Genomic DNA, 15,644 nt, shown 5'->3' on the forward strand with positions numbered 1-15,644 from the left:
TAAGGTTGAACAGAACAAAAATGCTGTACTTGAATCAAACAGATCAAAATAAGTATAATCTGCACTGAGAAAGACCAAACATTATATCTGGTATTATTTTGAGGGTGAAAGGAGATACTGAAAGTGTGTTAGGAAAAGAATCTGTAAAGAAAATATGCTTACTAAATCCAGTCATCTCAGAAGGTTATCATTGTTTCATCTGCAGCTATTGACCAAGCAAGGCTCTAGTTAAATGACAATTAGAAGTATGGATTTGTAGTTTAGCCCCTCAAACTGAGCCCCGCTGAAGTCAGATGGGCTGTATGTGAAAGCAAAAGTCTGTGCATAGTTATACAGGATTATGGTTTAAGGCTCCAACACAAATAAGTTAACAGTATATCTTTAAGGGTTTTATGAAAACACACACACCAAAGTCGGGAGTTTTTTGTATAAAGAAGAATGTTATTACCTTGAAGTCAGAAAGAATAATTTTCAGTGGATTATAATGCTCTTAGGCTGTGAATCCCAGCATTGTAGTGCATTCTCAAGGAAAAACCTTGAGAATTATAAAACTCCACTGCTGCCTCTTTGTCTTGTTATCAAGACAAAAAGCATAGATATGTGGAGTGCACTGTACATATTTTTATACATTATGAATAATTTTATGTGTAAAAAATTCTACTAAGMTCTTACTTTTGTGTATAAGGTGACCTTCAGAGGAAATTATAAAGCAATAAAGCAAATATACAGCCCATTGTGTATATGTATCTGTTTGTCACTAGGAAAAACATGACTCATGACTTTTTGCTTCTGAACTGATTAAACTTCTATCCTGAAAGTGTCAACAGAGTCATTGCATAGATTGATGTGCTCAGTTGCCTACATTCAATATGATTTGCTCTTGATTTATTAAGCTTCCAGGTAAATATAATTTACCTGGTTTCTTGTGTGAATATTTTCACAGTGCCCTTTTGCTAATTGGAAGCATGCAAATACTAGAGATATCTTTATATTTCGTGTCTCATTTACTACACATTTATGTAAACTGTATTGCTGTTTCTCTTGCAGCTATTACAGTGGCAGATTGAGGATTTCAGTTTTTGATCTACAGTCTCAATAATGATGAGAGAGACTCGCTTTACAATATGTTATTATATGGAACAGGAGACCACTGTAAAGTATAAAATTTTCCTTGTAATGATATAGAAATATTTGTGAACTTCTGCTTCTGTTTTTGGTAAGGAAGAGTTGTGCAGTGCTTTTACTTTGGTACTTGGGATAAAGTTTAGCATATGTCAACAAATGTGCATCTTATTGTGGGTTTGTTGTGCTGCTCTTCAGTAATGAAGCAGTGTTATTCCCTATTTTCCGCCAAAAATCAGTGATTTATCAGATAAGACAGAACAATTGCAATAGCAAGTTTGTATCACATAATTATCRGGCTGCTGCACTTTAGGACTTAAATTTGCACATCTACTTTTGGGGTCCAAATTACAGTTGCAGCCCGTGGTCTGTAGTTGTCCATTTGCCCTAAGAAAAGGAGTTCCTCTTGTCTGGTTGTTTGAAAGGACCCTTTCATAACAGGCTAATAGAGTTGATAAATTCTAATTGAAAGATTTCCATTCTGGGGAAAAAAAAAAAAAAAGTTGCAAAGAGCATGCCACTCATGCCACTATAAGCTGGGGAAGTAGGATGTTATATAAGATAAACACACAATGCTAGGCTTAATGGAAATTCTATAGTGTGGGTTTCAAATACAGAAAAATAAATATGTGATTTCTAGAGTCTTCAACAGTTCCTTATGTTAATGTGAGAGGAGAGGGATTTCAGAATTATTTAGCTCTTCTCTTGCATCCATCAGTGGCTGGTCATCTCCTGATGTCTCTTTGTGTCTACAAGCACCCAACAACTTTTCGGTGACGCTATGCTAGCTCAGGACCACAGCCTTCACAAATATATTCCGGGCATTCTATCAGGATTTAGTAAACTGCAGAATAAAATGTTGAAAATGATGCAGCTATAAACAGTATGATTAATATTAGACTCCTGATGAATTCTAGAGTTTGTTGGAACTTATTCAAAGATTATTTTAGCTGTAGCACTGTAGAACTACAGAAAGACTCTTCTCTAGGAGAGGTACAGCAGCGAGATATGCTCTTTGGGAGGTATCTACTGCAATAGCAAAAAATGTTCTCCATAATAGACAAGAGATGTTTTTGATCTCCCCATGTCCAGTTTCTCACAGTGGGTGGTGGAGTACACATTAGAATTTGATTAAACTGTCTTGCTCTTTAAAGTTTCTTTGTATATATATCAGTAGGTCAGCTTATTAACACTTGGACAAAGTACATAGTAAGTTTGCAATTAAACATCCCCTTCCTTCCCATGAGAATAAAACACAATCATAACTTCTTCCTTCCCTGTATTTGTTTATGCTAAAACCTTGTCATTGCCTAAATTATATTAGTTTTGGTTCATACTTCAAATAGATTTTTTTATCATCATGTTCCAGACTGGACAAATAAACATCATAATGTACTTATTTTACATGGCACAGTGCAGTGATACCTGAGTAGAGTTAAGTTGTCTAGGTGGGACACTGAGCTAACATGGCTATTGCGTTCCTGCTAGCCATGTTAGCCATCAGGAGCTACGCTCCACTGTGCCACGGAAATGCATACCTCCCCATTTGTTTTACTATTTCAAGCCTTGTACTATCAAATAAAAATGAAACTTCCTTTACAATCTTTTGACAGTATAAATAGCAACATTAAAACATCTAAAACTTGAGTGAGCAGGATATATTTAGTTTAGTACTGCTAGGTGGTTGGAGATGTTACCTACCCCTGCAGAGTCCTCAAGATGCTCTGAAAAATCCGATTTCTGTACGAAGGAATTGCCAAGTAATACATCTTGAAGGATGGTCCCTGCATGGCCTCAAACATGAGCGTTATGTTAGCGTGCTGTTTGCCCCTCTGCAAGCGTAGCCTTCGGGAGATCAAGGGGCACTCCTGCTGCCCTCCAGGGAACCAGAGGCACTTGCAGTGAGCAGCGTACCTTGTYCGAGAGCTCTGCGTTGGCAGAGCCATTGGAGTGACTAGTCTTAAGATTAATAAAATGGCAGTTAATGTCTCCAGCTTGAGAAAACTCTCAGGTGAACTATGACTGTAAGAAAATGTGTTGACATTTTTAGAGTTCTTGCATTTAGTTTTATGAGGCCACACTGATTGAGCTTTCAAATCAATTCTTTAGAAAGGTATACGGAGTTTTCATCTCTGGTAAGTTCTGATAGGGCRCATGGATGAAATATTTATTTTCATTCTTTCAGCAGGACTGATATGTTTTAGTAATTTTTGAATGATCTCTGGATTAATTTTTGTTTTGTGTATGGAATCAGTGACTCACAYTTTAACCTTCACAGGCAGAAAGAACACACAGATGCCCTTTATGGGCACAAATGTATTGATTTGRTTTTTCRTTTTGTRTTATCTGTATATTTTTAATTTTATTTTCATACAAATAGATGGYGCACACTCTCAGCTCTCACAAAGCMTTTAAAATCTACATTAATCAAACAGCTTCTGACTTATGACTTCTCTGGCTTTTCCAAGCTATAATAGTTTCCAAGTAATTTCTTCTAAAAGGTATATTCTTCACTGCAGGTTTTGATGGTTCTGTTCTTTTGGATTTGGCATAGTTTGTTGTTGTTGGTGGTGGTCTTTTTTTATATAGTGCACAACTTACTGTAGTTTTGCTGACACTGCAAGTTCAGCACTTAATTACTCAGCTCACACTTTTAAAAATTTCTGTATGATCAGAAGCATTACCAACTCTCTCCATTTTATTAATGATATAGAAAATATTTCTTAAACYAGTAATAGTTTCCAAACTGGCAGGAATATTTGAAGTATCAACCCTGGATAGGGTTTTGTAGTCTGGAATTATTTTCCAGCCTTGGTTTGTTATTTGATTCCAGTCATATGGTCATAGGAACAGAATCTAGATCAGTTTACTTCCTATTACATAATATAAGTAGTTGTCACTGAGACTTAAACTTTAGTAACTATTTCCACCCATGGGAGCCATATGCTGCATAAGCACAGAAGAAAAATATTTTCTCAGTATGTGTGAGATGATACTTCCACGCCAGGATTTAGGCTGCTGGTAGGACATATGCAGCAAGCTCACTGAGTCGTAAGTGCTGAAGCACAGAAGACAGCCAGGGGTTGGATTCTAATCTCGGAGCGCTGCTATGAGGACGGAGTATATTCGGTAACGTTTATGGAAATTTATGTCAGCAGACTTCGAATTGTAATCTAATACATCTTCATAAAAACAAATATTAAATTGGTAGATGGATGTGAATATTATCTGCAGCAATAAATGCATTAAATATTGCCACGTTCAAATTACAGTTCTATGTAAAAAGATAGGAATTTTGATTTTGAAGCATAAAATTTCTGCTTTGTGAAAACTTTAGCTAATTGCACAAAGAATAGACTAGCTTCTTCTGGAGCTTAGTATTGAGTGAGTGATATTAAAATAAATATCTGTTATTATTGATAATGGAAAATCTGCTGCTTTGGAAAGATTATGTTACTTATTTCTCGAGCAACAAGCAGCAGCTGTGCAGATAGCTCCATTRACACTGACTAGAAACCTTAGTTCTTCCATTTATAAAATATTATCAATAAGTGAAAATATAATTTCCCTCCCTCTAAACATTAGAACTCTTAAAAGTATATATAAAACATATAACTCAGATTACTTGAAGTCATTTCAGTTATTCTGGATATTCTTCTTTGTTATTAACATTCACAGAATGTGAGTGTCAAAGAAGCTGAATACCAAGAAGGCTTATACTGGCAATAGTTCAAAACTGGTCTGTAAAGCGTTGCAATAGTAAGCTTATAGAACAGAAAATAAAGCTGGTAAATATAATAATTAAAGRGAATGGAGTACTCCTAGAAATTAAAGTATGGTAGCAGTGGTTAAAAATAAGTGTATCAGTATTCTTGCAATGCAGGCAGTCAACATTTTGAACTATAAAGAATGAGGTTAGCTGAGCTTATTAAAACTAGTTTGGGGTTTGAGTTTTTTTTTTTTGGGGGGGGGAAGGTTGGTTAGTTTGAGGGGTTTTTTTTCCAAGTGTGGGGAATTTTTAATCAGCTTCGATCAATTTATTATTAAAACTGGCTAATTCTTCAGATTGAATCACTGACATTTTCAATTTAGCCAACATCTCATTTCAGTGCACTGCAATTTGTATGGGGTGCCAAATTCTCTGGACTAAATATTCTATTGACTACTTTCTTGAATTAATTAAAACAGAATTGCAATCGTCTTGGTTRGAATCATTTCACTTAGATTTAGTCATCTAGTCCTCTAGTCGTCCGGATTAAACTAGTCATTTAGGAAGTCCWACCCATGGCTGTGACCTGAGAATACAGAACAGTTTTCAAAAGYTTCAATCACAGTTTCCCAGGAGAATGTGTCGCCACAACATGTGAAGTTAAAAAMMAAMMAAMMAARRAAAAAAAAAACAGACAAAATTGCAAGGAATTATAAATGATGYATTAACATTAGCTCTGACAAATTATTGTATGAGTCATCTGACTCCTGACTCAGCAGTCACTGAAAGTGAGTAAACTCGTAAGCTAGGTCAACATCGAATGTAATACTCAAAATGTGATTTCAATGGCATCACAGCGCTAGTTTCAATATCATTTTTTTTYGGATGGAGTTTACAGTTCTGTAAAAATATGAATTGAGGAACTTACTTAATGGTAATAATCTTCAGCCTCTGTTTAAACACTGATGAAATGGGGCCTTAGTGTGAACAGGATTTTAATTACACTCTCAGAGCAAATTTTTGCTTTTTATAATGGATATYTTACAGCACAGGACTCACTTCAGTCTCAGTAATCCTATTTTGAGTCCTCAAACAGGAATAAGTAATAATTTGAAATGGGTCTTTATGCCAGTCTTTTTGGTAAAGATGAATTACACCTTTCGCTGTTCCCACAAATATCAGGGACTAACTCAGCAAACACTTTCTACTTTTACATACAATTATCTACACAGCTGATGCTGTGACTAAGCATCAGCCAATTACAGCACCCAACCATAWGAAGAAAGAAAGGGATTTTCATCGTTCGTTTATTTTTATTTTACAACATGTGCCTTTCCCTTCCTCCTGCCTCTGCTAACCTTCAAGGCATTTGGAAGAATGATATTGATATGCCTGCTTTGGATGCCTGAGGAGATATTAATTTCCCACACTGTTTTCAAGCATAAACTTGTCTTGTTACTGCTTCAGTGGAATGAGAAGTGTATTACAACATTGATTCTTAACTATAAATTATTGATGGGTTGAATAACTCTGTGTTTGTTTCATAGATGTGAATTTTAGAAACAGTCCCTTCATCCCCTCTTCAAGACAAAAAAAAATTATCGTCTTTTCTCAATAAGATATAACTTTATACTTAAAATACCTATGGTAAAGTATTTTAATACTGTTTGATGTTGTGCTGAAAACTGAAGTGAAATAGGCTTTAAATAAAACTAATGAATGTTTTTGTTGGGGCTTTTTTAGATTTACTTAGACTTTTAACAATAATAATAAATTGTAACAGAAGCATGTAAATTAATATACATGTAAATTAATATAATATATGTAAATTAATATAATATACTGTATATGTCATGTAATATATTTTATTGTCACATACAAGTTTGGAAAATATTCTCAGATACAGCCCTGTCAATCCAGAGCAAATTGGAGAAACTTTACAAAGACCAATGGCTTTCTGAAATGCTAGATAGCCTAGGCACATTTTGCCAGTTTTATTCTCAGAGAAGGTGTGTTTATCCTGCAGGTTAGACCCTAGTGGCAAAGATGAAATAAAATCAGATTCTGAATATACCTTTTATATGCCTGACTTTCACTTACCACATACACCTCAGTCTCTGAATACAGATATTCAGAAAAAATGTAGCCTCTCATCCTTTTTCAGGAAAATTAGCTGTTCCTGAAGGCCGGGTAGCAGTGCTCATTAGGAGCTGCTTTGCCTCACAACTGAGTAGTTAGAGATCAGAGCAGAAAACAAGCTCTCTTGATCCCTTCGGTCAGAGTCTTTCTGCATCCTCTCTTTCCCCATAACAAAATCCCTAATCAGAGCAAATCTGTCTCACAAAACTAATAAGATATTTTTTTCTTTAAATACTGACTGCTGCTTACAGGATAATGAGAATAACTTGTAAAATTACAAGAGGCAATACTATTTGGGGATATCTACTATAATGATATCCTGCCGGGGACTCGTTAAAGATCTGTTTATAAAAAAATAAGAACGTAAATTTTTACAGCTTTTAAGGAAGGCTCTTTTTTTCCATATTTCAAGAAATTGAATTCTTATATAGCTCACTGTTCTGCTAATGCTCTCACACAGTCATTGATTTCAAATATAGCAATGTAATTAATATTCATTAGGGTTAAGGTAGAGCAGCAGACCTATCAAAACTTATAAAGCAAAAAATTCTACCCCACCTGTGCTTCTAACTCCAGTATTAAGCAGTACAATTCATCTGYATTTGCTAGTTAATGAGCTTCTAAATCCCACATGTAGCTAAAAATCTTAGTCATAACTCAGTTTATTTAGACACTAGTCCATATCCCAGCTCTGCCACTGATTTGCTACAAGGCTTGGTCAAGTCATTTAACCTCTTATTATATTTATTTCCCATGTCTGAAAGTGGATGATAATTCTGAATCATCTTATGGGGATATTATGAGAATAAATTTGTTCAGATTTGCCAAGCATTTTGCAGTCCTTGACTTACTGTGTGGATCTGGAATACACTGCACGCATGCCAAATATTCCTGCTATTCTAAAGCAACAACAGACAGATTTTTCACATACCAGCTCTTTTACACTGTAGACTAACGGCTGCTGAGTCAAGGGTTCAGGGGGCATACTGAAGACAAGGCAGATGCAGTGCAAGTAGGAAAGGAAACGTTCACTATATGTTCACAGAAAAAAAAATAAAATAAAACTCTTAGTAAAATCAGAATTTCTATAAACATGAGAAAAACCTAACCCCTTTTCAAAATATTCTTTGTCAAGCTATTGCATTTGTAGCTGATTTTGGCAGCTGGCAACTCCAGAATGTTAACGGAGCAAACATACAGAAGCAAACTGAGCAAGTTGATCATGACTGACTGAAGTCTGCAGTGCATGTTATCAAGATATATTATTTGTCTGTAGCATTTGCTCTTAGTTTGACCTTGTTGMTTCAGTCTCTCTCTCTCTCTTTCTTTCACTCTTTTCCTTTCCTTTTTTCTTTCTTTCTTTTTTCTTCTTTCCCCTCTTTCATTCCAAAGTGCAAACCGAAATCTATATAATAAAAATATTGCATATTACATTTTTCAAAGTACCTTCTTACCATGTTCGTATCCTACTATTTATTAGTCGATACATGCAGTTCCCATTACAGCAAGCTCTGCTCTTGCTCACTGCTTACATACATGAGATTTATACAGGGGAATTAGAAGGAGCTTAGGAGAAAGGATCCTTACACACAGGCTGATGCAGGGTATGGAAAAGCTRAGCAACCTCTCGGTAGCTGACACARGGAACTGAGATTGATGGGTTCACTCAGGAAGGGCTTCAGTCACTATTCCCCTGTTTTTTCTCTGTGTGGATGGTAAGCAGCGTTCTTCACCCGTTACTTGCCTATAAAAGCATAAGTATGAGTAGTACTCACTTTCTAGCTCTAAGCACATGATGGAGCTCACATGACTCACATTTAAACACACTAGTGGTGACCTTTATTTACGCAAATGCTGCCCCCCGCCCCCAGCACTGTGCCCTTCAAATTTAAGTTGGACCCTTGCTCACATGTGCCTGTTTTTATACCTTTTACAATATTCCTTTCTCTCTTCACAGATCATATTATGCTCTGACAGCTCTGAAAAGACACTTTGCTTGTCAATGCTCCATTCCCCTCTCTCCCATCTCTTTGCTTGTCAGCATTTATTTCCACTCATTATTATATCCAACTCAAAATACTATTTTATTTTGGCTGCTAGTGGTTTTTGCCCTTGTCTGTACACTCCCTTTACTATCCAAATCCTACTGGTTAGGTTCAGACTAGAGCTAGGGATATTATTGTGCTAGACTAAGGAGGAGTTCAGTTTCAGGGAGATTAAGGGAAGATTTAATGGGAGAAAGTTGCTTTTAGCTCCTGAGCAGGTGTGGGATGCTTGAGATGCTGGACACAACATTTCTGACATAATGAATATTTTGTTCCTCTTAGTGCAAACATGTTTTCTTTTTTTTTTTTTTTTCTTTTTCATCTTTTATTAACTGGAGCTAAAATTGGCTATTCAGATCATAAAGGAAAATCATGGACGCTATTATTAACTGTACTCTGTAGGATCAACAGGAGGTGTGAGACATGATGATCCAGACTCTGCTTTGTGACAGTGTAGYGTCTGATGTAAGTCAGCACACAGTCTTACTGTAGCAGTGCTGCAGGCTGGTTATGCAGTGGGTCTTGCAGCAGTTTGTAGGTACTAAAGCACAGGAGCAAACCATGCCCCTTTGCCGATTTCCCTAGTGCATCCTGAGTTTGCTGTGAAGCTTTTAAAGGGGGGAAACCAGGAAACCACTGAACTGTCACAGCCTGTTCTGCTCCCACAAACAACCAACTGTGATGGGATCTTYCCAAAGAGCTGACGTTTTAGTCCTTCAAGAACTATCTTCTGACTAATGTGGTGGTAGTGATTTTTCAAAATGATTCTATATATATATATATTTTTGAAATTGAGTATTTTTTCAATAAATTGATAATCACTTTCCATTTRTATGGAAAGCAATACTTTGATACTGTGTGGCATTAATTAAATTTATAGTAAGGATAAAAGTGTTGTCATATGTCATATGACTATGAAAAACTTTATGCTTAAATCTTTGAAATACAGGAAAATAACAGTTAACATATCTTTAGGAAATAACCAAACGATTTCCTAGATGCGAAGTAACTGTTTTCTGAGGCAGTACAAAGCTCTGTTGTTCACCATCACTTGATTAACGTAGGGGAAGAAATGTTCCACTTTWCATGCCAATTTGTATGGTTGTATTTGTGAAAGCAATCAATATTTGGTATATTATAAKGTACAACAGGCTTTTGGGGAGTTTGTTCTTTCAAATGCGCCTTATTCAGCAAAGATCAACCAAGATTTAACTGTTTTGCCAAAATTAAGTCTCRGCAACCAGGATTATCTCTTCTAGTTCATCTTCTTCTGGTGACAGGCCCAAGTTTTCCCTCACTAATGCACATCAATGGACTAATATTAAGCTGGGAGCAGGATTAGCAGGGACAGTATTCAGGACAAGAGTTCTTTCTGGACATGGATAGGAAAAGATTTGTTCTGTATGTACTGAGCAACAGATACTTGTTCCTGCCAGCAGCAGATCTGCATGACATCGTACAGAAGCCAGTTTTTCTGGAATTTTTAAACTTGGCATAGAAGCCAGTTGTCTTTGTGGTTTATTTATCCTCCTTGCAGAGGTTTGCCGATATAAGGGTGATGTTCACAATCAGCTTCAGTAAAGTGGAGAATCAGAAATGCGGTGTGTTTTTATCAGGGTTAGCCTGCTGATAGCTAATATTAAAAGCAACATTTTACTAGTTTTGAGGTGTATATTACATGCAGTTCTACATGCCATTTACCCTGAGAGTACTCCAGGCACTCTCCTGAGAGATTAATATAAGCTGACAGAGTTAATTTTTTATTTTTTGTTAAGACAATCATATTACTCTCACCACTAATGCAGTTTGCTATGACAAATTGGAATGTGCTATAAGTGGCATGGAAAAAAAATCACATGGACACTCACTGGTAAGCATAGGCATAATGGAAACCCACATACCATTATGGTCCACAAATTTGGATGCTGGTATAGCAGGAGGCCAATCCAAGTGTAGTAAGTTGCCAAAAGTGCCCAGGAAAGAAACAGAGAGGAGGGTCGAATTTTCAGTTCATACTGCCTGTGTAGGCTGGAACGCACAGAAGAAAACACAGGTGGACTTCAGCTCTGTGTTTTAAGAATAAGAGGATTTTGTAGTGGAAAAATCTCRGAATTGCAAAGTAGATTCTCACTACTACAGATTTCCTAAAAAGGTAATGCAGAATGTAGTAAGCTTAAGTTTTYAGATATCAGAATGGTAATAAAAGTATGACACTCATTTCAGGAGTTCAGGAGTTTTATGTGAATTACCTATGGTTTCTTGAGCTCCTTGAATTTCTTGGTTGCACCTCTCAGCAGGTATGTAAGATATCACTTTGTAAGACTCTGCTATAGCAAATTATAAAATAGAGAGAGCTGTGGAAAGTTCATGAGGTAATCAGTGAATGATTTCCTGACATCATTTAACATGTGAAAATAGAGTAAAAATAATACTCTCGGCCTCCACCTTGTGCCTACGGGCAATATCCACATAAACTAATATGCAGACTGAAATTTTAAAAATATGTATACAGTGTGGAATTGTAATATTTTGTATATATTTTATTATGGATAGTCAGGAAACTTTAAATCTCAGTTTCAGACTTGCTTTTTAAGTGTTCTCCTGAGAAAAGGAAGAGCTTTCATCGACGATCAACAATTGGATACTAATTGCATGTGATAAAACACTGTCAGGAACTCCTTGCAGATCACTTTGCTGCAATATTTGTAAATATTGCGARTAAAATGGCATTTCGGAGCAGTACATTGTAACTTTTTGTCATTGTATTCTACAAGGCTGATTTCTAGCTTTATTGTGTTTCATACCTGTGCTAAATCCACACTGAAGACAATAGAGCTACATACATGTACACATACAAATGTAATGCTTTCCAGTAAGTGGCTAATTGTGAAATACAACTTCAGTGACTGCGATCAGTGATATGTAATAGTTCTAACATACAGAGYAGCACACTTGAAGGATTCTTGCCACCTAAGCTTTCTGGTGGCCAGATTTTGTTTCCAAAGACAAGTGTTCACAGTCTGTGGTCCTGTGTGTTGGCTGGGAGTTGGTTCTGTGCTCGGAGGATCCTTTGTAATCTGTGAGGTTGATGACTGAATATAACTGCTTGATAAAGACAAAAAATAAAAAATTTTGAAACATTATTTCTGCTCTTTTTTTTTCAGCCTATTTGGAAAGGAGACATAGACCGAAAATGCCACCAGCAGTAACAGCACCACAGTACCCACCTCCAGATGGAGGCTGGGGATGGGTTGTGGTCTTTGGGGCTTTTATCTCCATCGGATTTTCCTATGCATTCCCCAAAGCCATCACAGTATTCTTCAAAGAAATACAGGAAATCTTCCACACATCATATAGTGAGATAGCTTGGATATCATCAATAATGTTGGCTGTCATGTATGCAGGAGGTAAGACATTTGTGAAATTGGCAAAAGCGTAGCTTTTTTGAATGGTCTTAAAGCACTTAATTATTGCTTGATTTTTTTTTCATTATTGCCTGATGGATTTACATAATTACACACTTTCTTACTCTATCATTCTTAGTGTTTACTTTCCCTTTTAAAACTGTTTTGATATTCTCTTCCTATTCATTTTCCCCTTAGTTTTTTTTTTTTTAATATATTCTGTCTAATTCTATTTAGCAAATTTGACCTCAGTTCACAGTTTCTGAGAACAACATTTTCCAATAAAACAATGTCCAAGTAACTTCTGCTAGGATTAGGGGCACATTTGTTCAGTTTCTGCTGCATCTCTCAATAAACCACATGATGGACTTTAAATACAAAAGATAAGTATAATAACAGTGAGGGTCCTGCAGTCTACCACAGGTAATCCTCTATAGACAAATGTTTCATATCTTGTCCTTGTCCTAAAATAAAATCCTATGATTTCTTTCTGTTTAGATTGAGAACACGTTAGTGTGTCATCTGTATGACAACTGATTATAGTATATAGTCCTCTTCTTGGGGTTGAAATGAGTGCTGAGCAAATATTCTCACACCATGTTATTCTTGTGAGGAAGATCAAGACAGATGGAAAAGGATTTTAAAGTATAAAACTAGTTTAAAGTACTAAGTGCACTAAGCCTCCTGTGGCAACTTTTGTATTTCTCAGCTTCAAGGACTAACTGTTAAATTCTAATTTGTTTCTTCATTCTTTTGGGATATTTTGTAAAGTATTAGTAGGAGGTAGCTGCTACTTAGGCAAAGCAGTTTTACAGGCAGTGCAGAGGTCTGGATAGGAGGTTATTTCAGGCAATAGAAAGTTATGAGATACCCACTTGAAACATCTCAGGATATTGACAATGATGGAGCCATTAAATATACAGACATACATACATGCACACCATATAGATATATTCTGGAAAGACTGTGGCAGTAACACACCCAGATGCAGTATCGTTAAAGAGCATCATCAATATTTTTCAGAAGGGATTACTGCATAATAATAAAATACAGTATTATCAGGTCCAGTAAACTTAATCTATTGAAGAAAGCATGAAGTCTTCAACATAGAAACCTCTTAGCCTTGATTTCAGCTTACCTAAGTTTTGACACCTCACTCCTCTAGCTGAGGTGTGAAGAGATGTATGTCCTTTAAGAAGGGAACTAAGTCAGCCTGAGTTGCTCCCTGTAAGTACCTGTTGCTGTTATTATTTATATAGAAATAAGTTTTAAAATCTTGTTATAAAACTTGTTATCAATGATATCAAAAGTAAGCTAATGAAAACTTCTTGTGGTTATATCAGCTGATAAAGTCATTAATGCTAGCAGAGATAGAGACCCTATAAAGAGGACTTGAGAAGTGGGGACAATTTCAGTAAGAGCTTGCTCTTCAGGTATTTTGATCCCATTTTTATTCATATGCTAGTAGAGTACARTAAATGATTTTATAGAATCAACAACAGTCAAGAGAAAATTCACTGAGTGAAGCGGTAACCTGGATTGATACATTCAAGAGTGGAGTAAAAAGGCAGGTGTATTGGTACTGTATTTTATGGGCGTCTCACCCTTGAACCAGACTTACCTTTATGGACACCATGAGCTTGGAAATGTGTGTCCCTTTGGAATATATGGCACTTCATATGCTCAARTGTGCTTGACTAGCACCCTGCCAGGAACGTCTGGGCAGCCTCTCTGCAAGTCCTCCAAAGGCAGTCCATGTGACAGCCATGCACACAGAAAGCATGTCACATGCATGTCTTCACCTCAGGAGCTGCTTCTTCAGGATGCATACACAGTGCCTGAACTTGTACTGTGGAGCAAACRTGGATACCTCTGGAGGCCCTAGAATGAGAGCTGGAATTGTTTGGAATAAGGAAGGAGTACAGATGTTAAAAAGTTTCATTTACTTCCCCATTTCTTGTTCTATGACTTCGGACCTTTTTAACTGCTTTCTCTAATCATAGCTATATTTTGTAAAGAAAGATTTTCTTTGTAACACAGCTGCTGTTCTTTTAGTTTTCTCTTCGAATAGCTTACAATTTATGTCATTTATGTCATCTCGAGGTTCACCTAAATTTTATTAACAGCATAGATGGTAGCAAGAGGGTCTTCAGCTGAGGTCATTTTTATATACTCATTTCAATGTGCACAACATTTAATGCAAAATATAAAGCACTCAATATTTCTGCCTTCTGTCTAATACTTCTTTCATTATTATGAATACAAGCTTGCTAACTTGATCTGTACATTGACATTAAAATTACAAAATGATTTACTATTTATTCTTGGGATACTAACACCTATCCCATTGCCTGTAAAGACTGTCAGCAGAGAAACAATAGGCAAAGTTGCTTGAATATCTTGTTATAGAATCATGGCTTTAAAATGCTGAGAATGAGCGATTCTGCTTTATATAAACATTCTTTGAAGCCATAGCTTCTCTAGAAGCACTTCCTAAAAAATAGGCCTTTTAGACAATCACTGGCAGAGTATGAAATACTGATCCGGAAGAATGTTTCTGAAGGAAATCACTCCATTGTTTTTACTGTCTGAAGGTGGTTTGATTCCTTAGCATTTGATGTACTGCAATGTGAAATACACTTTAAGACCATGAGTACAAGGTGCATTGTTTACAATGAAGTGTGATATGTATGACTGTGATGAACACTCTGTTCATCATACTACTAATTAAGGTAACCTGAAAACATCTAAGATCTGTCATCCTCATTAGAGCTTAACATTCAACCTATTAATCATCACAGTGGGGTCAGTGAATAAGTTAGAATCTGTGCAGGCGTTCTTTGCTTTGGAGGCTGCAGCCTCTTGCAATAATTAGCTGGCATCTGTGTTTCAGTAACAAGGTATTAACTTACCTTTCAAGGCCTGAAAAAAAAAAGAGGAGAGACAGAAAGAAAGAAAGAAAAAGGGAACTAATAAAAGACATCTAGTAAGTAGCTAAAAGAATGTTAATTATGTTTATCACTTACTTCATACTTAGAATAAATGGCATTAAATTATAGCAGACCATCTGGCAATCCATATGGTCTCCTGAAGTCCTGGTTAATTCCAGCAAACAGGTCAAGCACAGCATACTCCCTGTTAGGAAAGCACTAAGCAGAGGTGACAAATCTGATAAATCAAATCAATATGAAACTCTCTTTCCCTCTCAATCTGGCATAATATACA

At 36.2% G+C, this 15,644-nt stretch overlaps 1 protein-coding gene across 1 annotated transcript in view; it reads left to right on the forward strand.

Moving 5' to 3' along the window:
- Positions 1–4,050: 4,050 nt before the first annotated feature.
- The window catches only part of SLC16A7 (solute carrier family 16 member 7), a 46,403-nt gene continuing 34,809 nt past the window's right edge, over positions 4,051–15,644 (forward strand). The window contains exons 1-2 of the mRNA XM_085323846.1: positions 4,051–4,251; positions 12,180–12,422. Coding sequence (XP_085179972.1) covers positions 12,209–12,422 — 214 coding nt within the window. The 5' untranslated portion in view covers positions 4,051–4,251; positions 12,180–12,208. The remainder of the gene's footprint in view (positions 4,252–12,179; positions 12,423–15,644) is intronic.

The sequence above is a fragment of the Rhea americana genome, unplaced genomic scaffold, assembly GCF_003343005.1.
Source record: "Rhea americana isolate MKP2758 unplaced genomic scaffold, rheAme1 scaffold_88, whole genome shotgun sequence".
Lineage (NCBI taxonomy): Eukaryota > Metazoa > Chordata > Aves > Rheiformes > Rheidae > Rhea > Rhea americana.